The sequence below is a fragment of the Urocitellus parryii genome, chromosome 4 (genome assembly GCF_045843805.1).
Source record: "Urocitellus parryii isolate mUroPar1 chromosome 4, mUroPar1.hap1, whole genome shotgun sequence".
NCBI classification, from domain to species: Eukaryota; Metazoa; Chordata; class Mammalia; order Rodentia; family Sciuridae; genus Urocitellus; species Urocitellus parryii.
Window position 1 is genome coordinate 141,140,738 of NC_135534.1, and position 26,564 is coordinate 141,167,301.

The 26,564-nt window shown below is 37.9% G+C and overlaps 1 protein-coding gene across 23 annotated transcripts in view; it reads left to right on the plus strand.

Annotated features, from left to right (window-relative positions):
- Positions 1-26,564, plus strand: part of Trpm3 (transient receptor potential cation channel subfamily M member 3) — an 814,506-nt gene that overhangs the window by 525,833 nt on the left and 262,109 nt on the right. For 22 of the 23 annotated variants that reach the window (XM_026389224.2, XM_026389227.2, XM_026389223.2 and 19 more), the window contains exons 2-4: positions 10,683-10,762; positions 12,073-12,277; positions 26,306-26,519. In XM_026389224.2, coding sequence (XP_026245009.2) covers positions 10,683-10,762; positions 12,073-12,277; positions 26,306-26,519 — 499 coding nt within the window. Of the gene's footprint in view, positions 1-10,682; positions 10,763-12,072; positions 12,278-26,305; positions 26,520-26,564 lie in introns of those variants that run through there. The other variant, XM_077797014.1, reaches the window with a different exon arrangement.

Here is a 26,564-nt window from a genome sequence, read left to right on the forward strand (position 1 = left end):
CTTAATCCATCATGCTTTTACCACACTGCCTTACTATTGCTTTGAATGGATAAAGAAAAGGGGAATTTCAGAAATGAAACCTTTCAACCAAATTTAAGTCAGCACATTGCGAGGATAAAGACCTGATTTTAGATTTGAAATCACTCATTGATTAAAATAAAGCAGCACCCAAAATACTTTTAGATAGTTATGACTGATGATAAAATAAAAATCTATGCACGCATAGGAAAGAAGAGGACGGGGCAGTGTATCATCAGTAGTCAATACTATTGCGGCTACTTATCCATTCTCACCCACTACTTTTCTCAGCATCTTCATCTTTTCAGGGCAAACGAGTTAAACAATATTAAAAGCAGCCTCTGAATCTGTAATAACTTGTCATATAAATTCCATGTTTCTACCTAACACAAACCATTCCAATTTAATGAGTCAGCACATTTGGGGGTCTCCTAACAAAATCAGAACCGTGCAGGGATGAGTGGTGAAAGCTAAACAGAATTAAGGACTGAAAGGGGGACATTGTGTTGCTCCAGCTCTGCATTTACTTGATGGAGAAAAAAGTTATAGTTCCCATTGGCTCTGACTCCATGAATATAAAAAACCCTCCCAGTCACTAGGTACGGGCTGACATTGTCACAGTGGTACTGTTTCTAACAAACGAGCTGTCATCTTAAAGCTCTTGGCCCTTGACGGCGATGTCTAACCTCAATCTCTTGCACTTTTTGATCATAATCTTGTCTTTCATTTTCTTCTTCTGAGGGTAAAGTTTATCCTATTACTATACTTCTATGATGTACTCTAGTCTCACAGAACTGGCACTACTGTTATTTCTAGTTTTATTTTATTTATTTATTTTTGCTCACCAAAGGCAACAAATCCCCTAAGTGGATGTGTGTGGCATATAAGTTTTAAGACACTGTGTACAGAGAAAGTCGTTATGTTGAAACTAACTTAATCCTTGACCATATATAGGATACTTTTGAAGTAGAGGCCTCCATCCTCTGATTTGAGCACAATTAATGTCCAACCATAAATAGTTTATCCCCCAAAGGTGAATTCTAAGAATGAAGAATTGAAAATCCCCTAGAAATGGTGATTAAAAATAGGAGAGGGAAGGAGGTAAGTTTTCCAGGTGAGGCTGTATTTCATAACAGACATAGAACCCAGTGTCTATGCAGTGGGAATCATATATATATATATATATATATATATATATATATATATATATATATATATATATATATATCTGTCTTTCATTTTCTCCTATAATATATATATATATATATATAATTATAATACACATGACTTTTCCCCCCGTGAGAGTGTGAACAAGGTTTTGAAGTGGAACGTAAGTTACAATGTTTACCCTGGCAGTGGTCAGCCAGGCCTCTCAAGAAACATAATGTTTTATGCAGAGTTTTGAGGAACAGAGTCATTGACCAAGTACAGAGGGAAGAAGCTAGCATTTCAGATGAAGGGACAGCATTTTCAAAGATTGAGAAGTATGGAACATCATGGTGCATCGGGGCACAAGCAGTAATTTGGTTTGCTGCCGCATAATGTATGTGAAGGTCTGTAGGGAAACTGAGAGGTTTGAATAAGATCCTTTCAGAGTCAGATCCTGAAGGACTTCAGTGCTGAGTTGCTGCTCATGCTAGAGCTGGAGAGCTATCCAAGGATATTGATAGGAGAATGGCATAATCAATTGTTTTAGAAAGAACATGCTGGTGTGTGGCTCAGGAGGTGGCTGGCTTTGTCCTAGCCCTCAGCATTATTTACTCAGGGTCAATGGCAACTCAAACATTCGAGTACACCGTGCATTTATTTTCATGTATTAAGATAAGAAATAAGAAAGGGACATTTAAAGATGGTCTGGCTCTGTGTTGCTTTAATTTCCTCTTTTTTTGACATCATAATGATCTTTCTCTTTTCTACAAATCATTTTTACTCGAACTTATTAAATGTTTTTGCTGAGTTCATCTTTTTACAACATCAAGGAGGAGAAATTATAGCTTTTAGCAACAGTGTTTGTTGAATCACAGGTATAACCATCCCTTGTATACCATATACGACCATAAACCCAAATATTAAAAGAAAAAAATCCATCTATGTACCATTTTAAAATTCCCCATTAGGAAACACTGGTCCATTACATACCATCATCTTCCAGGGGAATAACTGCTTCTCCAAGAAATCAAATGGTTTGCTTCAGTGTGTGCCGACCGCATGCCACACTGGTAGGTGCTAGGGCAACATCAGCAATTAAACAAACCACTGCCTTCAGGAACTTATCTTCTAGTAGAGGACACAGAGACACAGGTATACATAAAGGTGTTGCACAACACCAGGTAAGGTGAAGGGCTACAAGAAAGACAGAAAGGACTGGCGAAGGACAAGATGTACCTGTGATTAGGATGGTCACCAAAGACCTTTAAGTTGCCTAGATATGTAGAGGGAGGGAACAGTGGGATATCTAAAGGTGGAGTTGTCCAGGTAGGAGGGACAACAGGAGCAAAGGAGACCCTGCCTATGCACTTGAAGAAAAGCAGAAAAATTAGTCAAGTTGCCAGGAAAGTCTGGATTTTAGGACTCACTACCACCCTACCTGGACCTCTTTATTCTACACCAGGGATATACCAGCACACACCAGTTGCAGCCCATTTCCTGCTTTTGTTTTTGTGATTCTAGATTGAACCCAGGAGTGCTCCACTACTGAATCACACCTGCAGTTATTTTATTTTATTTTATTTTATAACAGAGTTTTCCTAAGTTGCAGAGCCTGGCCTCAAACTTGTGATCCTCCCTTAGCCTCCTGAGTAGCGGAAATTATAGGCCTATGCCGCTGGGCCTGGGCATAGCCCTGCCTCCTGTTTTATTGAAACAAAGCCATACTCACTGTGAGTATGTTGTCTGCAACTACTTTTACACCACAGTGACAGCCAAGTACTATAGCAGAGACCTGATGGTCTCCAAACAGCCTAGCATACATACCATCTGGCTCTTTGCAGATGCCATTTACTGACCTCTTATATCATGCTATTTTGCTGCTATTATCAAATGTAGGCATCACCGAAAAAAAATGCTTTGTATATTATTATTATAATGAAATATGTGTTTTCCATGTCAAAATCTACTTTCTGCTGGTAGAAAATCTGATTTAGCTTTTACAAAATTGTGTTGTGTACCAATAGAATAATCTTAGTACATTCTCTTCAAGTGTCATGTTTCAATGATAAATGGGGAGAATAAGTTATTCTGCCTTGCACAGAGAAAGGAGTGAAGAATAACCACAGTTAGCATCATGCTTTGTGGTTTTCTCCTGTTAATATTCAAATTATATATATTCTCTCTAAATTACATCTGTAGCAGGCTGGTAATACCCCCTTTTGGGAGCAGCATTGTTGGGTGATACACAAGACTTTTAAAAGATCCACATGCACCGTGTGGCCCAGAGCTTCGAGTCTCTTCGGAGCTAATTACTTGCTTAAATCAAAGGGTCCTGGGGATGAGCTGCTACTCATATGAATTGTTTCTGTGTTGACTCACCTGGGGCTTCCTTTGGTACTAACACCAGTCGTCCAGATACTCCTAGCAATACTTTTGTCTTTGGTGTAAACTTTGTGGAAGGCACCTCATATTTTATTTCCTGTTGAATATGTATTTATCTTTAGGAAGGAAAAAGAAAGAAAACCAAACAAACAGCAAAACAAGTAAGACTAGAAAGAATGGGGTAAAATATATATGTGGACAATATTTAAAAGACTCAGTATCATGGGATTGATCTCCAGAGTTGAATAAAAGGAAGGCTGAAGCAGTCTCAAGTGAAGAAGGAAGCTGAAGGGCTGAGTTGTTGGGCCGTTTCTTACATTAGGAAGATTATCTGCAACCAACTTATTAAGTCTCACAGGCCCAGTGCAGCCACACTGCAGCCTGCCCGCTCAGTGGGCCTTTCAGGCCTCCGCCTGCCCCCATGCCTCTGCCTTCCCTTTCCTTCCCCTTCATTTTCCCATCCTTCTTCCCTCCTCCCTCTTCTTTCTCTCTTGCTCCAGAACATTCACCCTGCACATTATAAAACTTTCCTTTCCAAATCTTCCCCACTGAGCCTTCAGTCTCCACAGGCTTCTTCCTCCTCAGTCACTTCCGGAGCGACTCTTCCTCAATAACCTCCTACTAACTTAATATAGAACTTGACAGTTGGAAAAAATAGATTTTCTGAATACACAAACTATAGCATTCTGAGTACCCAGACACATTGACAGGGGTAAACTGGAAAATATGGGAAAGCAAAAGAATAAAGTAACAACTTACAATGTTTTCTACCTATCATCTCTATTTAAAGTGTATAGCTTTTTGCACTATTTTAGGGCCTAGTTTTCTTACATAAAGCAAAAACATTTCTCTTTGTAATTAAGGAGTCTTCTAAACCCTGATTGTGATCACAAATGGCACAATTCATATTAATTAGTCTCCTGCAGATGGACTTGTCTCTGGTTCTTCTTCATTGTAAACAATGCTGCAGGGAACATCTTCATGTGCTCACACCTCTAGTGACTGCCTGGGAACAAATGCTTAGAAGTATTACAGGTGTACAGAAGAGAGGGTATATATATGCCATGAAGGCTATAGCCAGCTCCTGAGGACAGGCAAAGGGACTTGTTCTCTCCATGTGTTTAATGCTGAAACTCAGTCCAAATTTTCATTCGAGTCTCGCTTAACATAATGTTTCTGTAGTTGAAAATCACTAGGCAGTTTATTGTCCCTTGTCCTTGGGGAAACCTTGGTGAGAAACCAGAAAATGTGAGAGTTTGATGATCAATCCTGGAAAGAGCAGAGAGGTGAGAAGATGATCCAGGACCTAATTCCTGTGTGAAGTAAATCACTCACTTAACATTATTGCTCTTATTCGGTGTGAACATGACACATACTAGTCACTTTGATACAAGATTGTAGAAAAACGAAAATTGGAGCTTTACTGCCTGTACAGATTTACAGGTGAAGAGTGCCACCTCTCAACTCCAGCCTCTGTTCATGCAAGAGTCAGTATTTAGAGAGGCAGTGCTCATATCTTCCCTTTTTAAAAAGCATTTTTGCCTTGTTGAAATGGGAACTCTTTTCTCCCCTGATGTATTCACTTATCTGGTTAAGAAGAACTCCTATTGTCTAAAAAATTCACTCCTGGATGGTATTTGAAAGAGCCCTTTCTGTGTGAGTGAATACCAGCTGGAATCTCACAGTGGAGCCACCCCAGATAAACACATCATAGGGTCACCACTTTCCATCTGTATCCACGAGCTGTAGAGGCCACAGGTCATCATTTTTAATAAGGAAATAGAAAGTAGGTTTCTAATCATACACTTGCAGCTGTTGGGGAGGGGCAGCAGAATGAGAAGTAGGATCAGGCAAGTTTTACCACTGACATTTGAAAAGTTTTGTGGAAGGTCCCCGGCAAACTCCAACTTTATTCTACTTGGGCTCATATTTAGGGACCAAAATATCCTTTTGAAATACTCTTGAGTGATTTTTTTTTTTTTTTTTTTTTTTTGCAGTTTCTCTTTAAAGAAATGCTATCATTCCATTCTTTGCAGCCGGGGGAACAATGCCGCTTGTGTGTTCAAACCACATGGAGCATTAACACACTCTTTCTTCAGCAGGATTTGCTTTCCAAAGTTGAACTCTCAGAACTCAGAACACCTTATCACACTTTCACAAGCTTTCTCTCTGAAAATGGAAAAAAAGAAAAGGGGTGGTGGTGGGGGGTGGAGAGCCTGTTAGGACTTGTGCCAGTTAAATCCGATCTCTCCGGGGATTTGTTTTTCTTCTGGCGTCAGATTAGATGTTCACATCAAGCAGTGTTTGGAGGACTGCAAGGGAATGTCCATGGGATTCTTAGTGAGGATAATCCTGAAGCAGCGGCACATTCCAAGGGGCTAATCTGCCCAAGTTCATTGCTTACTTGAAACGTCTCTTGGGGGAAGAGCCGGGCAAGTGACTTTTTTTTCAGTGGGCGGTCATAAGAGCATTATTAACGGGATGACCAGCCCTGGCCACAGCAAAATGAAAGCAACAGGAGCCGCTCCAGGGACTGCCGTTGCCACCAGCCAGAGTCAGTGCACAGGTAAAATGACTTCAGCTTAACTTTTCTCTTGTTTAACTTCTCAGCATTGGAGCTGGGGACCTAGAGAAAGACCAAATAGACAACCAGAGAGTTGTTGAGGGAAAGCAAAAGGTGCAAATGGACATATGTGTTCAGTCCCTTTGGGTCTTGGAATTTTGCTGTAATTAAGACAGAGTGTCTATCTGAAATAGAAAAATGTGAACATGAGGAATGTGGTAAAGTCTTCCTTGTAATTTGTTTCTATAAAGTTAATGTACTTAAAAAAAAAAAACCTTGTGGTTACTGGTCTGGGTTATTGTCCCTCTGCTATATTGCTCTGCTAAAAAATGGATTGCAGTTGCTTTCTGATGGGTTTCATACATTCCCTGTGTGTGTACTCATAAACTACTCCCTCGCAGAGAAGGTCTGGTTTGTAGCTAGCCAGGACTGCACAGAAAGAAGATTCAAAGTAGTCTAAAGTTGGGGTCTAAAGTTGTTGGCAAAGCCTTTGTGAAAGAATTGAAACTTTCTTAAATGAAATTATTCAAGTTTTCTTCTTCTTCTTTTTAAGGCAATATTTACAACCTTCTTGTTTGGGTTTTGATCATTTTGTTGCTTTATTGATTTCACACTTCGTTTTCAAAATTTGAACTTGTTTTATTCTCTGAGGGTAATTATTATACTGTGTTCAAAAATGTGAGTGTTCTCATTTTTGTTCTGAATAAGATGTCCTTTAATTATTAGCCTTTGAAAAACACTTCCCTATAACACATCACACATGACTGATAATGCAGAAAGACAAGAAGAAAATAGCCCTTCACAGACTCAGCCATAGTTATGTGACCATTCTACCTCTGGAAAAGAGTGTACAAAAGTGATTTTTCTGAGGGTTGATAGAAGCCATCTTTTCTAAGAGAACCTGAGCCCTCCAAAGCATATTAAAGGAAAAGATGTTCAGACAAACTGGCCATTGATGTCTTGCATTAGAAGAGAATTACAAGGTCAGTTAGAAACACAGTGTGTCAAAATTATTTCATACCTTCTAACAACTAGGATAATCATTGTGGCTAACTTTAGTTGAATGTTGAAGGAAAGTATGAAACTTCACACAGAATAGTTTAAAGCCTTTGAACAAAAGAAAAGAGAATTAGTTTAGGGAACAAGTTTAACTATGATCATACATCAAGTACATTCTCTCCAAGAAAATAATTTTAAAAATCTAGTATCTGTCCATATTAAAGACCTGAATAAAAGCACAATAAAGCAAAGCCCTTTACAGAGCATGCTAAATTATGCATGATGTTTTGTAGAATTCCTAATTCATGTGTTACACATGCATTCTTTCTATTATGCATTATACTGTTCTCAAAAACAGAGAATTCAATCTAATTATGAATGATGAGACGAGATTTACCTTCTGTTTCTCTTTTTCCCCCACCCACACCCCTCAGTTGTCTGTGCCTTGGCAAGAGAAATTATTAATCTACTAGTAACAAGGAATAGAAACTAATCTTTAGTCCTTTTGCTAACATGGAGGTAGCTTTTCACGTTTGAAAGGTAATTAATTTACTAAACTGAACACAAGGGAAGTTATTGTATGCTGAAGGACAAGTGGGAGTCCATACTAGTAAATCTGACCCGATACCATCTTACTTAAATTTCCAGTACTTTTCAATGAAACTGGGATCTGGAAGTGAAAAGAGTAATAAAGGTGTCCTTGAAAAGACTAATCCATTTGCTGTGGTCCCCCAGATTCTCCACTGGAGAGTCCCGTTATGATTTCATATCTTTTCCATAGCTGTGATAACGGCCTCCCCGCTTCTACTTCTTTCTCATATTCTGAGCTCTTCCTAATGTCCCACCCCCTCCTTTATACCCAGGGAGAGAGGAAGAACAGATAACATTGAGGTTGGGAAGTGGGGAGTGAGAATGTGAAAGGAGCATGCCTGAGCTGGTCCTAGACAGGCCTCCAGCGTCCAGCCTTCTCCAAATACCAAGGGACTCCCAGGCATGCCCAGATGGCACTGCCACATCAAGGATGTTTAATATCAACAATATTGCACTTGGAGAGGCAGTTTAGCAGAATCAGTGATAGTGAACTCTGGAATCAGGCTGCTCAAGTTCAAACACTGACTCTCAAACTCTGCTGTATCTCACCACCTGAGATTCTTCATTGGTATAATTGTAGCATTTCCCTCAAAGAGTGGTTCTGAGGATCTGTGTACATAGTGCATATGTGGCACAATGCCAAGCACATAATGAGTTCTTAATAAATATTGGCTATTGTTACTACCTATTGAGCTCCTACTATGTGCCAAGGGTTTTATCTGATTATCCCAAAACTTCCAGAGTAATTATGATGAACTACATGTTATGAAAGAGACTCAGAGAAGTAAATTTTTTACATGCCTCATTAATGACCAGTCAGGGACTGTAGGAGCCCCAACACAAGAGAAGCTCAATCTAGATCATTGCTATATGATTTCAAACTATCCTCATCTGCGTTTTCAGTACCAGAATCAACCAAGGACCATTCCCTCTTCTTGAAGTGAAAGCATGGTATTCCTAAAATAATGACAGCAACTTTGAACATCAGTATTACCATTGTGCCCATTTTACAGTTGAGGAAAACTGAGAAACAAAGAACTCATCTGACTTTCTCCATGACACAGAGTCCCACTCATGCCAGTTTTTCTAACTGCAAACTCCACATTCTACCCATGATACTGCTTTTCCGACTTCTTCTCAAGGGGGATTGATCAGCACTCTCTGAAATTCCCAGATGCTCCCCAAAAAGATTTTTCTAAAAGCCGGCCAAAGTGGACCATAAAAAGAAAAAAAGAAGTACATTCTCCATTTTCTGTTCCCTGAGGTGTAGGGAAAGTGGGTTTCAAATATCCATTGAGGAGTATTTCACCATCTTTCTGCCAAGAGATATTATCAACAAAAGTATTCAATGTCTAGGGAAAATCATGGCCTTTACAAAAGAAGCTTACAAGCTTCTTTTGTAAAGATTAAGACTAGCTATCTTTGCTGCTAAGCTCATTCCTGTTGCAAAGATGTCACCATTAACTTTTCCTACATGTTTGGGAAGAAAAATCTTTGAGAATATTTTCTTTTATGTCTAGCTGACTGAAAAAATAAAAAAAAAAATAAATAAAAAACTGCAAATGTTACCTTTGCAGCATGAGAGTACAAGGGTCCACCTGGACCTGTGGCTCTCCGAGGAATTGTGGGGCTCTTTTTCATGCAGACAATGCATGAATACCCAGGAATTATGTGACCCCATTGTCAACATCACTGAAACAGGATGCAGTTGCTTGGTGGCCCCCAGAGATCCCGTATGTTGCCACTTGTAAAATGTGCATTGTCACAAGTGTTAAAAAACCACCACTGTCAGTGTTACATGCTTGCATAGGCCTCCATTATATGAGATCTAGGGGTTAAGGGCAAACCAGAATCCAGCACAGCTTCTATACAGACGTTTGAGTTGCCTTTGGCTTCAAGACTGATTACATCCAACAAACAGGGGCCCATAACAGTTAACACCAGTGATTGAGACAGTTCAAGTAAACAGCTCAATTTTGCCTTAACCCTGTATATTTTAAGAGTATGAATTTAGAACTGATACTGGGTTAGAGAAAAGATAATAGCATATAGAAAGAACATTACGGGTTGTTCTAGCAACTTCCATCTTAAGTGCTTAGGGAAGGAATCTTCCGAATAGCTTCTTTGACTTCATAGGAGACTTCTCTACCATTTCAAATGCTGGTAAAGAAAGGGGTTGAGGATGCAGGACGAACATTCTTCTTTGGAACAAAGATCCTACAGTTTGCCAGAACATCTTTTGTTCATCCGGGAACCCAATCGCAGGGGCAGGATATCTGGGTGCATCATCTCAACAAAAGCTGTTTTTAGAAACTGTGTTTGCTGTGTATGTGTAGGGCATGTGGAATGGGGGTGAGGGGAGTCTGTCTTATTTTCTCCCCAAGACATTACCTGTGAAATCTGGGACTATAGTGAAGAACTTTATCTCCTCCTCTTTTCATTTCCTTTTTTGTTTGTTTGTTTATACCTCAGCATTGCTAATTTGGATTTTAGAACAGCATGGTGATAGTTTGTGGCTGTGGAGGTATACAATTCCCTTCACCATTTTCTTCTTTCCTTCTATAAGGAAAATCTAATGGAAGTATCATCCATGAAAACTTTATTTAGATGTATGTCTTCCTACCCTGAATACTCTCTTTCTGTAAGGTTACAAACATAATGTTCTATCCCTTCAGGTTCATTTTCCAGCAAATAGCTTTGTTTCTTTCCTTCAAAAACCATTAGTATTTTATACATGGTTCCATCACTACTATTTTTTTAACACAGCTGTTCCCTTTAACTCTCAATATTATAATGCTAACCAAAGTAGTAGGCACTGGGAGGCACAGATTTTATTATATTCAGTGTTTATGTGTGAAACAACCACAATTTCCATTTAGTTTATAATATACTAGTTTATTATGTGATTATGAAGTTTTGCTTTCTAGTCAAAAATACTTAAAGGTTATATTCATCCTCTCTCTCTCTTTTTCTTTCTCAGGCACAGAAATCCTGGATAGAAAGAGCATTTTATAAAAGAGAATGTGTTCACATCATACCCAGCACCAAAGACCCCCATAGGTAAATATATAATCTTATTGTCTCTAATGTATCAAGAATACCCATTGCAGGGGACGATGTCAAAGTAAATATCTTTTGTTGTAGTTGTTATTATTGCCGGACATTTTCAAAGCAATCGTGTGTGTGTGTGTGTGTGTGTGTGTGTGTGTGTGTGTGTATGCCCTATATAACATGCCATATTTATAGTTAATTCTGAATTTAAGAGCCCTCATAGAATAGCAGATATACTGTTGCAGAAGGAACTAATCACTGTATATAACACTGAGCTATATATATATTTTGCTATGGTTACTGGTTCTTCCTTCTAAGCATTTTGTTAAAATGCTTAGTTCATATCAACATGCTCCACTCTAGTAAAAAAGATGCTTTAAAAAAAAATCCTAGCAAATTACTGATGTGTGACTGCAGAACTTCAGAATTCTTGGCACATTCTTTTGGTACTTCCTTACCTTCCTGAAGATCAACAGTATGTAGGGCAGAAAGCATTTGGAATAAAGTAGCACATCCATGTCTAAAATGCTTTTATAAGCTGGCAATGTAATAAAACAGTTTAAAGTATAGATCATGCCATCATAAAGACTCCTTTATAACCTTGAACAAATCACCTGACTTTCAATGAATTGTTAGTGTTTAATAAATGGTAGTTTCATGTTATATCTATTAATACTAATAATTGTCACAGAGGTAGTAGTAGTGCATGAAGGACATTTTCATTGTCAAAGGAACAAATTTGAACTTTTCAAATATCTCATGAGTATTTTATTCCTTGTTTCTTCAAGAACACTTAACTCTGCAGATTTTTCTTCTTGGAATTGGATATTTGACAGCAAATGTCAATTGGGGAGAGACTAGTTAGGTTGTGACTCATGTATAAGTGAGATTCCTCATTTAAATGTGCATGTTAAAATTCTTCCCTTGAAGCTCTTCAGTATTCTTCGTGTAATACTTGATAGCTGGGAGGAGCAAGAATTAGAAAAATTCTAGAGAACTTTTTTGTTCATAGGTGTCTTATCCTAAACAATATGCCAGGTGGGAAAGGTGTGGCTGGAGAAGGAAGGATGCATGTTGTAGCTTTTATCACTAAAGCAAAGTGGGGAAAGAAGAGGAGAAAAGGAGATATGTTTGTCATATGGAGCCAGAGTTTGCATTTGCCTAATATAAGAATATAACATAATATAATAATAATTCGACAATTTTACCCAAGAATTGACTGAAATGGGTCAATATGAACGGCAGGTTTCTGCAGCAGTTGCTTATGTGTTCCAATAGTGGCTCACACAAGGGGTTCACTTTAACCTCTTATGTTATAGGTGTTGCTGTGGGCGTCTAATAGGCCAGCATGTCGGACTCACTCCCAGTATCTCTGTGCTTCAGAATGAGAAAAATGAAAGTCGCCTCTCCCGAAATGACATCCAGTCTGAGAAATGGTCCATCAGCAAACACACTCAGCTCAGCCCAACGGATGCTTTTGGGACCATTGAGTTCCAAGGAGGTGGCCATTCCAACAAAGCCATGGTAATCAAAAAGCAGCACTCCCCAGGGCAACCTCCTGCCCTGCAGAGGAATGGTGAAGCGCCTGAGATTTAGTCTTCTGGCTTAACCTCAGCCCTGCCACTTTCTGGTGGGGCAACCTGCTCTAATTATCTTCCCCTGGAGGGGGGAATTTTTCCTCCCAGAATTTAGAAAAATAATTAGTATAAGATCAAGCATAGTGATTAGTATTAATAATAAGACAGATATCCTTTTTTTGATTGATCAACAGATATAGATTGTACATTTTAATGGAATTTGGTGTGATATTTCCACAGCTGCATACAATACACACTGATCAAATTCAACCTCCTTTTAACCAACCCCCACATATACACCCTTCCCAACCTCTAATCACTATTAATCAACCTCTTAATCACCTTTCTACAATCAAGTTGACATTTTTAGTTTCCATGTATGAGACAGAGAACATGCAGCACTTCTCTTTTTGTTTGGCTTATTTTCTATAGCTATCCACTGTTTGTTATATTATTTTCTGTATCTTATCTATTCCAAACTTTTTCTAAATCTTCCCCCTCCCCACCCTTGGGTGGAAAATGTTACCTTTAGGTTTCTGTTTATTCTGCTACTAAAGTAGCAGTTCTCCCTATTCAAAGTAGACACAATCATATCAGCCTATTTCCTTCCGTGTCCTAATAGAGATCTTGTCATCTATACTGAAGGATCTTGTCATCTATACTGAATGCTTTTTGTCCAAGCAGCTGTGTTCAGTAAAGTTCTTAATGGAAAAGTTGCATATGAGAAGAACTTTTTGAAAGAAGTTTCAGAAAATATACAAATTTTACTTTTAACAGTTGTCACTTCTAAATTTCAGCTCTCATCAAAGACCACTCCCTAACATGGCTGACAGATTCTGCAAGGCATAGAATATAGCATATGTTTTGAAAATTCTAGAAATAGTATAGTACAAGCTTGCCTCTGTTAAGAGTTGGCTTAGGGTGGAGTAGTTGGAAGTGGTTTCTCTTAGGCAAGCCATAGAGCTTTTCAAGTTTGAAGAGAAAATTCTGCTGAGAGAAGCACACTACTAAATTCACTAAGAGTCCACTCACATGACTTTCAGTCTAAAAAATGCAATGAGGCCACTTCCCACTTTTTTCTCCCTCTCCTCCCTTCATTTTTCCTCATCCTCCTCTCCTCACTGCAATAATTGATTTACCAAGAGGGGGTAACTGAGCTATTCTCACAGTTTTTCCTTAAGAAAATTAGTTTTGAGCTATCTAGTAAATCAAAGCCAATTTTTGAACTGTATATTGGAAAGAAAAGGATGCTATTGGTAACATCCAGCTGGGTTTGAGGGAAAAAAAGGAATAAGTTAGTCTTATCCTATGTAGAAATAAATAAAGGAAATAGAGACTGCCAACTTTCCCACCCAATCATGGGATGTATTTGCCTACACAAAATTACAAAGGATCCCCAACTTAGAACACTCCTTGTTCACGTTATGGAATTGAGCTTGTGGAATCATGCCTAAAAAGTCATGTAAGTTCTTTCTGTATGAAAAGTGTTGCTTATGAAGAAAGGGCTCATTGAGCAATAATCATTGCAGAGAGGGACACCCAGCGACTTCACAGGTGCTTCAGTGGTGCCTGAAAGCAATGCCATAATCCCAGAAGGCACATGGTAAGCATCTGGTCATCATCTCCATTGTTAATATCCAAGGTCAAATATGGACACAAATATGTTTGGAGGTTAAGAGTGTTCCTCCAAGGTCAACAGCTTGGAAGACCCATGATGATGCCATTGTCCAAAAATGTGTTGCTCTTTTGGGGACTGACTTCAGATAATTTATAGATCATAAAAGAATGGCAGTCTATATTTTCTCCAAATGATAGTTTTGACAGAAAACTCAAGTACCTAAGAATTACAAGACATAGAGCTCAGTTATGAATAGCTTCTGCCAGTTTTTACAGGTCCAGTTTATTCTCTGAAAGTAAAGCTTACCACCATAAAACTGTCTAGAAGAGTAGAATATTAGTTTAGTAGTGAAGAGTGTAGATCTTGGATTTACATGGTTTAAATTTACCTCACAACCATCCCATAAATGCTGTGTAACAGGGAGAAAGTTACTTAAGTTTTCTTGACCTCAATTATTTATTCTGTCATATAGACTGTTGATATTATCATAAACATTGAGATGACACATGTAAAACATTGACACAGTATCAGACACATAAATATGATGTAAAACTAATTTAGCTACTATTATTATTATCACTATCATTATTTGTCCCAGGCATTGAAAGAAATTGCAAAATCCCTCTGACTAATGCTCATTTGGATGTATGTGTCTCAGTATATTATTTTTAGAAGGTCAAACTATACTTTTTCTGTTAATATTTTTGCATAGGCACATGCCAGTAATCCCAGCAGCTGAGGAGGCTAAGGCAGGAGGATGGCAAGTTCAAAGTCAGCCTCAGTAAAAAGAAAGGTGCTAAGCAACTCAGTGAGATCCTGTCTCTAAATAAAACACAAAATACGGCTGTGGATGTGGCTCAGTGGTCAAGTGCCCCTGAGTTAATCCCCATTAAGCCCCTCCCCCCACCCCAAAAGGAAGTTCTGACTCATAGTCTACTTCTATGATGGATCATAAAATTAGAAGCAACATTGCTTTTCAGCAATAGCCTGGCTCTATCATTTAGTAGTCAAGTGACTTTGTCCAGTTTATTTAGCTTCCCAGTGCAGTAGTTTCCTTATCTGTAAAATGGGGATTGTCATTTCTACTTCCCAGGGCTGTCTACAGGATTAAATGAGTGAATACATGTTCAGCGTGTAGAACATTACCTGATGTTTAAAGATAACTAGGCATCTGCAACTGTTAAAGTTTACTGACTCTATCTAAAAGAGAAGCTTCATAATCAGTTAGAAGAAAATACACAGGCTGAGTTACTCTGGGGTAGACTACTTACCTGGGATGCAGAAGGCCATGAGTTTAATCCCCAGCACCACAAACATACACAAAGATGCATGATCTTGAAGTCAGGCAGAACTGGATATAAACTCTTATTCTTTCACTGTCTCATTGGAAAGTCTTGGTTAAACCATTTAATTCAGTAGAGACTCAAGTTTTTGTTGTTGTTGTTTTGTTTTGTTTTTAAATCTCTAAAACAGTCTTGGTTGCCTTATTTGGTGCTTATGAGAAGTAAAGAGAACATAAAAACCAGATGGTATATAGGGCTATTGCTCAAGATATTTGTGAAAATACTAACTGCTTATGAAAAACTAATGATAGAGTAGTGAAACACCTTCATTTATTTCCTGGGAGTCCAAAGATGTGTTAGAGTATTTCCACAGGAGCAGTTGGTTGCATAAGTCCGCATTCTGATTTCTGTCCTCTGAACACTAGCACTGATTGACTGTCACTGGCAGGAAGCTAGCACTGTGAACACCATCCACCACTGACTGGAGATGAGGGGGTCTTTGGTCCCACATATATATTTTGACTGCCATATTCATCAATCTCCTGCATCCACTAATTCCAGCAAAATAGAGCATGACTATGTCACCTGTATCCCCTCTGCTTTATTCCCTGAGTCCCCCAACAATTAAACAGCTCCTGTGAGTGTGCTGTTATGATGGACACAGCCCATCCCTCCTCATCATATAATATCCTTCTGTGTAAGCTTCTTTACCTGTCCTGAAAATGTCTAATGAACTCGAGAGACTCTGAAAAAACTGAAGACTGAAAACCAAATAAGTTTATTAAAATACCCTTCAAAGTATTAATCAAAATACTTTGGCAATTCCTTTCAGAATCTGTAGTATATCATAATCATGAAAATAGCAACTAAAATCTATTGAATATCTACTATATTTCTGGCACTGTGCTTGGTACTTAGCTATGTTTTTTTTATGTTTATGACAGGAATATTAGTCTACATGACATAATAACATACTGGGGTCTTAAAGTATTTGTCTGGCTGGGCATGGTGGCACATATATGTAATCTCAGCAGGTCAGGAGGCTGAGGCAGGAGTGTCCTAAGTTTGGAGCCGGCCTTAGCAACTTCGAGAGGTCCTAAGCATCTCAGTAAGACCCTATCCCTATATAAAATATTTAAAAGGGGCTAGGAATGTGTCTCAGTGGTTAAGTGCCTCTGCCTGGGTTCAATCCACAGTACAAAAAACAAAGGTATTTGTCCCATGTCTTATAGGATGTATGTATATGCTTACATTTAGCACTGGAAGAAGAGTCTAAAGAGGATGAGTGATCTTTCACCAGAAGAGTGAAGACATACAGATATCTGGTTTTGACAGCCCTCCTCAGGCTCCACCTAGTGCTCTAGAACCCAGAGCACATGGTGGTCACATTGGGCAAGGTCAACTAATTAGTGGGCACCAATGCAATGTGAAAATGTATGCTTGTGACAGGGAAAGGGGAATCAATCCCCTCTTGCCATGACTGGCAGCCCCAACTCTCAGTGGACTGGTGATCCCCCCTCCCAAGGTCTTTGCACCCCTACCTGAGACAGTCTCAGTGTATGAAGTGGGTAAACTTCCCAGCAAGTTATCCAACAAAGAATTTCAAGATAGCAAGCCTAGAACCATGAACCCCAGGCACTGCCCTTCTGAGCAGTGTGACTATCCTGACTGCACATCTCTGATGCTAATGGAGGTGAGGGTGGCCCAAGGAGGTCCCAGAGGAAGCACTACAAAGGCAGGCCTTTCTCTCTCAGTCTTGATCAACCAAATGAAGACCTATTTTCTTTTCTAAAAAAAAATTTTATTTGCAGGGGGGTTACTCAGAGGCACTCAACCACTGAGCCACATCCTTAGCCCTTTTTTGCATTTTATTTAGAGACAAAAATCTCACTGAGTTGCTTAGCACCTCACTGTTGCTGAGGCTGGCTTTGAACTCCCTATCCTCCTGCCACTGGTATTACAGGCACGCACCACCACACTAAAACGGTTTTTTCCTTTTTATTACCACTAAAAATATAATGTGTGAAAGCCCCAACTAATCGTCCAGGCACAGATGAGCGTTTTGTTCACTTTGACAATTTACCCTTGAATTATTCTGTTCTCCTGTCTCGACAAAGAAGTGGAGTAGTCCATAGGTCAGAGGTCCCATTTGAGGAGGCAGGCTAGTGGGTTGGTGCAGATCTGGACTTTCACCATCTCTCATTGTCTTAAGCAGTCCAGCTTGTGGTTTGGACTAAGGGGAATCAGTAAAAGCAGAACAGTCTTTACATGAGCAGGACATTGTCAATTATTCACCAGGACTTCAATGAGACAGGCCAACTAACTTAATGAGCCTTTGGCCCCCGGCTTCTGACAAGCATGCTTGAAAGTTGAAATAATTTTTTAACAAAGTGGCTGAAAAACTCTAGAGGCAGATTAACTTCTATTTCATTTTTTAAAATTAAGATGTAATATTAACTTTTTCCTTTAAAACATCCCAAGATAGAGCCTTGGGTCTTCAGTATTCCAAGGTGGTACAAACTGAGGCAGTTCAGGCAGAGGAAGTAGTTGGAGGGGAAGGGCTGGTTACTAAACTGTCACAGGTCATGTGAGAGCCATCTCTCTACTCAGGAATGGGTCATATCTGTCCTATCACAGACAGGACTGCAATATGTCACAGAACTTCAGCCACCAGACTGTAGAGGGCATAGATGCAGTGGTTCTCACTTGGAGGCTCAGAATAACCCATGAGGTCATCACAAACGGCCAAGTTCAAGACTCAGTTCCAGAGTTTTGTTCATTAATCTAGGATGGAACCTGGTCCATAGGTTTTTGAATGTTACCAAGGTTATTTTGTTTAGCCAATCTTGAAAAATACTAATTAATCTTAGTCCCTCCATATCATCGATAAGGCAAGTGAATCCTGGAGAACCTAAATTATTTTCCCCAGTGTCACACAATCGTTTAGCAACCAAATTTTGAAACTCAGCCTCCCAAGGACTTCCTTTCAATTCTCTTTCTCTGACATGTAAGCCTGTAACCAATTATGATGGATATTTTGTTTGGGAAGCTATGTGTAGGTAATTGAAAGGAAGCTATTTACTATTATAGTTCTTGTTCTTTTATAAGGATTTTTTAAACTTTGTAGTGAAATTACAAAATCACTATTTAATGAGGTTATTTAAACTCAAAAGCTGTGAGCAGGAAGAGGTCTTTGTAAAATTACATCCTGGGTTAATAGAACATTTCTGAGCCCTTGCAAGTGCTTCATGGCATTCAGGCCTCAATTTCTAGGTTTGACAAGCTCCCCCAACCCCCACCCCTCACCAAACAGCAAGGAAACCATCACTTTACAGAGAGAAATTGCAACACAGGAGACATTTTGCAGCTGACAGTGAGTGAAGGATTCTGACTTCCTCCTCAATACCAAATTGTCTCCTACCAAATTGCAAGCCTCAGAACAGCCAGTCCTGGACTATGAGATGATCTGGCAGCTCATTAGGCTACCTTATAATTTTTTAAACCTTCCTGAGAGAACAACTGGCCCTATCAACAACAAGATGGCGCCATAGGCAGACACTGTGTGGTTTCTCAAAGGCTCTTGTTTATCCAGGGCTCTGTTGCTTAGACAAGGAAACAGTGCTGAGCTTGGTTATAGACAGCCCTTTATTTGCTTACTCATCATCTCTTCTAATTAATGCTGAGCTGACTTGTGGGCCAGGTAAGTATAACCTAATTAAGGACTCGTGTTTAAACCCCTCAAGTCATCCACATGATTCTCTTCAGCTTTTCCCTTGCCGTTTGTTCTGCTTATTAGATCAGGTTGAAACCCTTATTATAGTTTTCATATAATTCAGATAATTATTCCTGGCTCTCCTTTTCACACTCAAAGCTGTAACTATGGGTTGGATGAAAGCCTTGTGCTCTGAGCAGCATGGGGGTGGGGAAGTAAAGGAGTTAGGGGGAGACAGGAGGCAAGGGAGGTGTCAGCAGCTTGGCATCTACAACCTGATGCCCTTACAATGCTTCAGGGATTGAATTTGAGATTTTGAAAATTGTCTGTCTTTGCATTATGCAAATCTGATCTGGGAATCATTGACTGACACACACCAAATAGGAAATTAAATGTATCCCTCTTCACACAGACACAAAATAGTTGATCACTAGACTGTGCTAACCAAGTCCTTTACATAAGCATGGTGAAGTTTCTGAGAGGCTTTATAGTTGCTCCATTGATTTCAGGTTTCCATCTTGTAAGAACCTCAAGTCCACTGAACTGGCAGTAATTTTGGATGGTCTTTCTGTAACTGAAAATAAAACTAGAATATATCACTTACCTTTCAATCCTAAGTATACATCTATAAAGAAGGAAAACCAATCCTCCTCCAAGGAACTATCTCATCTCCTTCCCTCTAGAAAAATGTATGCTAAATAATTCCGGCAGAAATTTCATAGACTATCCCCTATAATCTGTTCATATGCTTTGAGACATATTATTTCTGAAACTTTAGATTTGAGTTATCATCATCCATCCCTATAAGTCCCTGATCTAACAGGGGAATTGTAAAAACAATATGACACTTTGACTTCCAAGGTTTTGTGGGTCATCAAACTGGAGATTTAATAACAGTGAACTTGATTGCAGATGTTTTCTTTCCAGGGAGATTTTATATCTATTAAATCATCATAAGCATTAAACCCTCACTGTAAAACAATAGGCTCCATAGACTAGAAAAGTTAGTATCGGCAGAATTCTCTCAGCAGTCTGATGTGACATATTCTGCTTGGCCACAGCTTTAATTACAAGTGCCCACTTGAAATGTGGCTGCAAAAAATTAGGAAATGAGATGATGTTTGTCACATTTCTCAACAGAAAGGAGAATGGGGCAGTTTTCCAACTACAGACTTGAAAGAAAGGCATTATAGACACAGTTAAAATAAACTGATCAATGCTAAGCCCATTACTCAGAAAAAAATACTTCTTCACAAATACCAAGTGATTATTTCCAAGAATTGATGATGGCTTTATGCTGTAATCAGAGAATGTAAACATTTAACATTTCCAAGAGTGTTAGCCACTGTATTATTCTGCAGCTTTTTTACATTTTCATTAAAACAGCTGGGCAAAGTTACATGGGTAAAAATTTAGGGCTGAAGATGGGACTGATGAATTATAAGAGCCAAATATCTGTAGAGAAGCCCAAGTTCAGAATGCGAAGGAAGTCTCTTTTTTTCTCAATCATTTATATAAATTTATTTTAAAATGAGATTGTTCTTCTATCATGTTTCATAATAGAGAAGGTAAAGTTTTCAAAAGTAGTAACAAAACTTAGGAGCAATTAATAAATTTTTAGTTTGCAGTCAACCTGTAGCATACAGTGTGAGATTCAATGAATCTTAACATAATTTATCACAAAGCAGTAATATCAAAACATTTTAAAATACAGGAGAAGTATTCTAAACCTTTTTTTCTTGTTTGTGTATTAAATTATACCAGGTGATTGATTTACAATGTATATTCATATCCACATATGAACTGAATTTTTTATAGAACTCTGAATTAGAGAGTGACTTCATCAAATCCTTCAGGATTTGGAACAAAAGCTTTGAAATAGATTTTTTTTCCAGTCACCCTCATAGAACCTATAAAATAGGAGGAAAACAATTCTTCACCTACTTGAATAGGTAAAGAAAGGGATTTTTTCAGGTCAAAATCGTGTTGTTGTTTTTCCAAGTCTATATATTATTTCCTGATACTTTTTTTAAAAATTATTTTCCTGTTCTAAGCAGCAATGACTACTTTCCCACCCAATTCCCTATCCCCAGACTTTTCTCACTGGGTGTGATGAAAAGGATCCTGTGTGGAGTTTCTGATACCTCTGTGGATGCCAGCAAGATTAATAAGAGAATAGTAGCATATCTAATATTGTAGCAGTGAGAATGGCTACAGTTTTTTAAGAAATGCTGAAAAAAATCACCTGCTAAGCAAGAAGAACTTCAGATTCAGACAGAGAAAACCCTCTAGAGTTTTAGTTACCAAAACCCTCTGCTATTCAAGTGAAAGAAAATCTTTAGGTTTTATACTTAAAAAAAAACTACCCTCACATATATAATTTTATTTCAAAGTTTGTCATGTAGATATCAAAGTGCATTTTCTTGTGAAAATAATGCTAGATGCATTGACCTCCACAACACCTAAGAATAGATCAAATAATTCGATTTCAACTATTTTTGATTTTTATTTTCTACAGAACATTCTATCATTTACACATCTTTGTGAGCATCCTGCTACCAAGCATGGATACTAATTATATGAAGGGGAAAAGGTGGATAATTCCAAATATGAGTAAGTTATTTGAACTCAGTGTCTCTCTTGAAATGATAAACTGGTGAACTAAAGGTCTGTGAATAAAGGAAGCATTACATGACCCAGAGCAGGTACTTCTATAAACACCTGTAATAAATGACTTCAGCCATTCTCTACGGATCTAGAGTTGAAAGTATGGGGGTATTTTGAAGGGAAACTACTAATCAAAGAGCTAAAACCAAGTTGCTTAGACCTGTTGTATACAGGAGTCATACACACACTCACACACACACACACACACACACGTACGTGTAGAGGTACTGCATATAAACTTTATCTGATAGATTTTTTTCAGCCATATATGTTCCACAATTTAATCAATGCAGCATCCTAAAAGGTGGTTGGGAGCACCCCCATTTAGCAAGAGAGGATGCTCAAATTGGCCAAATCACTGATAGAGCCAGTGTCTAATGCTAGAGTGTGTTGCTGTCATCATCCAGGGAATCCCTAAATGAGAGTACCCCATCAGAGTAAGGCTCAGGTGACAAAATTTAATAAGCACATTAGGAAGATTCCTTGTTATCAGTATGATAAACCCTCAGCAATTAATAAACAAGTGAACAGTCAAAATTGCTTACCTTGACGACCAAAATAGCTCCTAATTTTAAATTACATTGACTTTTTAACAGTAATTGATTCATTGCTGTGGGCACAATCATTTATAAGTGAGAAGCTGCTGATTTAGCAGAGTTAACTATAATATTACCAAAGCACTTACCAAAGACATGATTTGGGGGGATATAAGAATATAATTCAAAAATTAAAATCTTTAGATAATTTCAAAATAATGTTTTATGCCTTAGTTTTATTTAGATAATTTCAAAATATTATGCCTTAGGCTTATTCCCAAATCATTTACTTGAGTTGCTAGACAATAACCAAAACAACAACAACAACAACTTGATTCATTTGAATACTTTGTTTTAGAGGGTAGGGATGTAGCTCAGAAGTAAAGTGTTTTCTTTCCAAATTATGGAATAACCTAATCACCGCATGTAGAATTTACACAGGATATCTTGATTTTAATTGATGAATAATATGATCAAAAAGGGACTGGAAGAAATAGCCTACCTGTTGGTGTCTCATAGAGAGCTCAGAGCCAAAGAATTCTCTGGGAGAATTCAAACTGACATCCTTAAAGGAGGATGCATTCTGAAGACAGCAGGAGAAGGAAAAGAGAGAAGCACCTAGTTATGAGCACCATTTTGAGAAATGGTTCATTAGGACTCAAAGATGGGTTGCTTGTTGTAGGTGGAAAAGTATGGGAAAAGAGATAAAAGAGATATTTATAGCTTAGTCTGGGGTATAAATCCTGTCATTACTGTTTTATTAGCAATGTGCACTTGAGAACATGATAGATCTTTTCTGTTCCATCATGTGGCTGATGCCAACCTCTTTATTACTGAGAAGAGTAGATGAAATGGAACATGTAGAGCACAATGCATGTAATGTGATATTTTGATATCATCACAATATTTTGAACAATAATGAGCCACATGTGTAATGGTGATCCCATAAAATTATCATATACCTGAAACATCCTCATCACCTAATGACATCATTAAAGTCTTAATGTTGAAGCACAATATATTATGTTTGTGGCAACATGGTGTAAATAAACCCATTGTGCTGCAAGTCCTATAAAAGCATAGCATATACAATTATGCACAGTACATAATATATAATAATAAATGACTTCCTGGTGTATGAAATCATTACATTATGCTTTTATCATGAGAGTGTATTCCTCCTTATTATAAAAGAAAAATGTTTAGGGTAAGACAATACATGAATTAATGTATATGCATCTGATCCCAGGTACAAACTTCAAAAAGGTACATGAAATTGGTCAAAACTCAATTAATACCTTTCTCTTCTCTTCCATGTGCATACAGACTTCTGAATGCTATAATTTTAGTTACTTCATCCAATTTGTATACCAGATTTTCCAGTGCTTTACTTCTATCCCTTTTTACCAAAAATTAGACATTTTCATTATGAGTGTTTTTTTTAGACTTACCATAAAGTTGTTAAAATCTTATTTTGTCATCCCATCTCACATCCCAATTCATCCATATTAGATCTTACAAGTTCTGCCTGATACACACACACACACACACACACACACACACACACACACACTTTAAAATTTTCTTTAGCAAAATCTGCTAGAGGTAAACTCAGTTTGAGCAGTCAGAAGGTGTCTATAATTTGCTGTCATTTGTTAAGGAATTTTTGCTGACCGGACTTCTAGACTGACAGATAATTTCTCATCGCACATAACAGATCCTGGCTTTTGGTATCCATTGTTGCTATTGGGGCATAGGCCCTAGGTTTATTGACTGTTTCTTTGTGGATGATCTTTTACTTGAGGATTTTCCCCCACCGTTTGATGTTATCTTTGTGTGTCCTTGAATTCATTTTTTTGTAATCCATCCTGCGTAGGATTCACTGAACTTTCTGCACCTGAGAATTACTATCTTTCAATAATTCTGAGAAATGCCCAGGCAATAGCTCTTCAAGGATTACCTCTTTCCCATTTTTTTTATTTCTATCTATAATTCTAATTATCTCCTGCAAGGGTCTTCATTTTTCTTTTCTATTTTTAATTCCTTTGTCTTTGTAGGTTGTATCTGTTTTATTTACCAGATCTATTACCAGTGTCTCTCTTCTGTGGTTTATCAATTATAATTTTCCTTTAAATTACTCCATATTAATTTCTAGAAGGTCTGCTTCATTCTTTTTTCAATTGTGCATGGTTATTCCTTCCTCATACATTCAGTCATTTCATTTGCTTTTAGCATATTAAACATAGCTATTACGTATTCTGTCTAATCATTTCAATATCTTTGAGAATGTTACTCTGCTGCCTGTTTCTGACTCATGCTGCTTTGTTTCCATATATAATTGTGATTAGATTTTACTTTAGGACCAGGGAATGCTTACTTTCCCATGGGAATTATTTCCCACCGGGATCAATGACGCTTCCCTCCACAGAGAAACTGTATTTGCTTCTCCAGTTATCTGGAGGGATTACTCAACCAGAACCATCTTACCTTAAACACTATGCTTAGTGTGTCTTAAACTGAATTGAGAGCATGAATGTGGGCCAAAACCTGTGTGAAGGCCTACTTGTGTTTAGAAATAATCAGAGGAAGATTTTTTTCATTCCCTTCTTCTCAGAGCCAAGGTGGAGGTAGGCAAACTTCTTTGCTGGCTTTTTCTGTACATCAGAGTGACTTATTTTTTTCTTCCTGAGGCTTCAGGGTGGAGTCCTTTGAAATAGGCCAGCTTTACTCAAGCTTCCTATTAAACTCCCCCATACTGCATAAGGCCATCAAATCAAATGTTCAGGATGACCAGGATTTAGACCCTCAGGGTCCTCCTTGCCTTGACATTTTGCAACTTCCCAAGTTTACAGCTTCTACTTTAAGAGTTGAATATCCCTTCTTTTCATGCCAATTCGGCAATGTATTTCTAAAGCTTTTTTCTATTTACCTAGTATTTTAGTTGTTTCTAGCTAGAATCAAATCTTTTTTTAACTATTTATTTGTTCTAATTTGTTATGCATGATTAGAATAAAATCTTTATAAGTACATGAAGACCTAAATGAACCTATGTTTTTATTGATGTTTATTTACATATGAATTTAAAGCATTTTCTTTATACATCTCATAATTTTATTTCTAATTGCATCTGGTAAAACCTTGATAACTGCTATAAACCTTAATTTTCAATTATCCTGTGGAAGTAATTAATTCTCTTTAAAAATAAAACATTTTCATATGCAGTTATTATAGACTTCAATATAATCTGTTACCTTATTTCAAATTTTTCATTGCCTTATGTAGGATTGTAGGATCTTAAAAAACCTCTCAAAATAGTAGGATCACAAAAATACATAGGCCTATCTGCATTCAACTTATTTGAAGCCATTACTCATTGAAACTTTGGAGCTATTTGGGCCCTTCCACAAAATACAGTCAATGGTAAAATATTAGCAGGCTTTATTTTGGACAAAACTCACTTTGGGAAAAGTTGTGCTTAGACGACATTTTAGAAAATCAAATAATTTAAGTTTGTAGTTACAGAATTTCAAGAAAACCTCTAAACTCTTCATCTCTTGAAGGCTCTTTTGGTAAAGGAAGTGATCACCCTTTTAAAAAAATAAAAATCTGATTTCACATGAAAATTTTCTTCAAGTAACAACACATATAACAAGTTGCCACATGATGCAGTGAGGCACACCTGTAATCCCAGCTACCCAGGAATTTGAGGCAGGAAGATCACAAGCTCAAGACCAGCTGGAGTAACTTAGGGAGAAATATCTCAAAATAAAAAGGGCTGAGAATGTCATTCAGTGATACAGCATGTTTGTGGCCCTCAGTTCAATCTACATTGGGGGGGGGGGGAAGCCTCAAAAGTCCAGCCCATCTCCCTAATCAATTATTTAAAATATTTAAATAATAATATTTTTTGTTGCCATTTCCTTTCTCTTTTTTTGCTAATTTGTTATACGATAGCAGAATGCATTACAATTCGTATTACACATATAGAGCACAATTTTTCATATCTCTGTATATAAAATATATTCACACCATTCATATCTTTATACATGTACTTAGGGTAATGATATCTATCTCATAAAAATATTAAATAGTATTTTACTGAAATATTTAAATAATGTTTTACTTCAAATATTTCACTAAATAGCCTTTCTTCTTCTAGTACGTGCGAGTATCCTTTGATACGAAACCTGATCTCCTTCTACACCTGATGACCAAGGAATGGCAACTGGAGCTTCCCAAGCTTCTCATCTCTGTCCACGGGGGCCTGCAGAACTTTGAACTCCAGCCCAAACTCAAGCAAGTCTTTGGGAAAGGTCTCATCAAAGCAGCCATGACCACCGGAGCGTGGATCTTCACTGGAGGGGTTAACACAGGTAACTGGAGTGTGACGGGGAAAGGCATCATAAGGCCATGAGAAT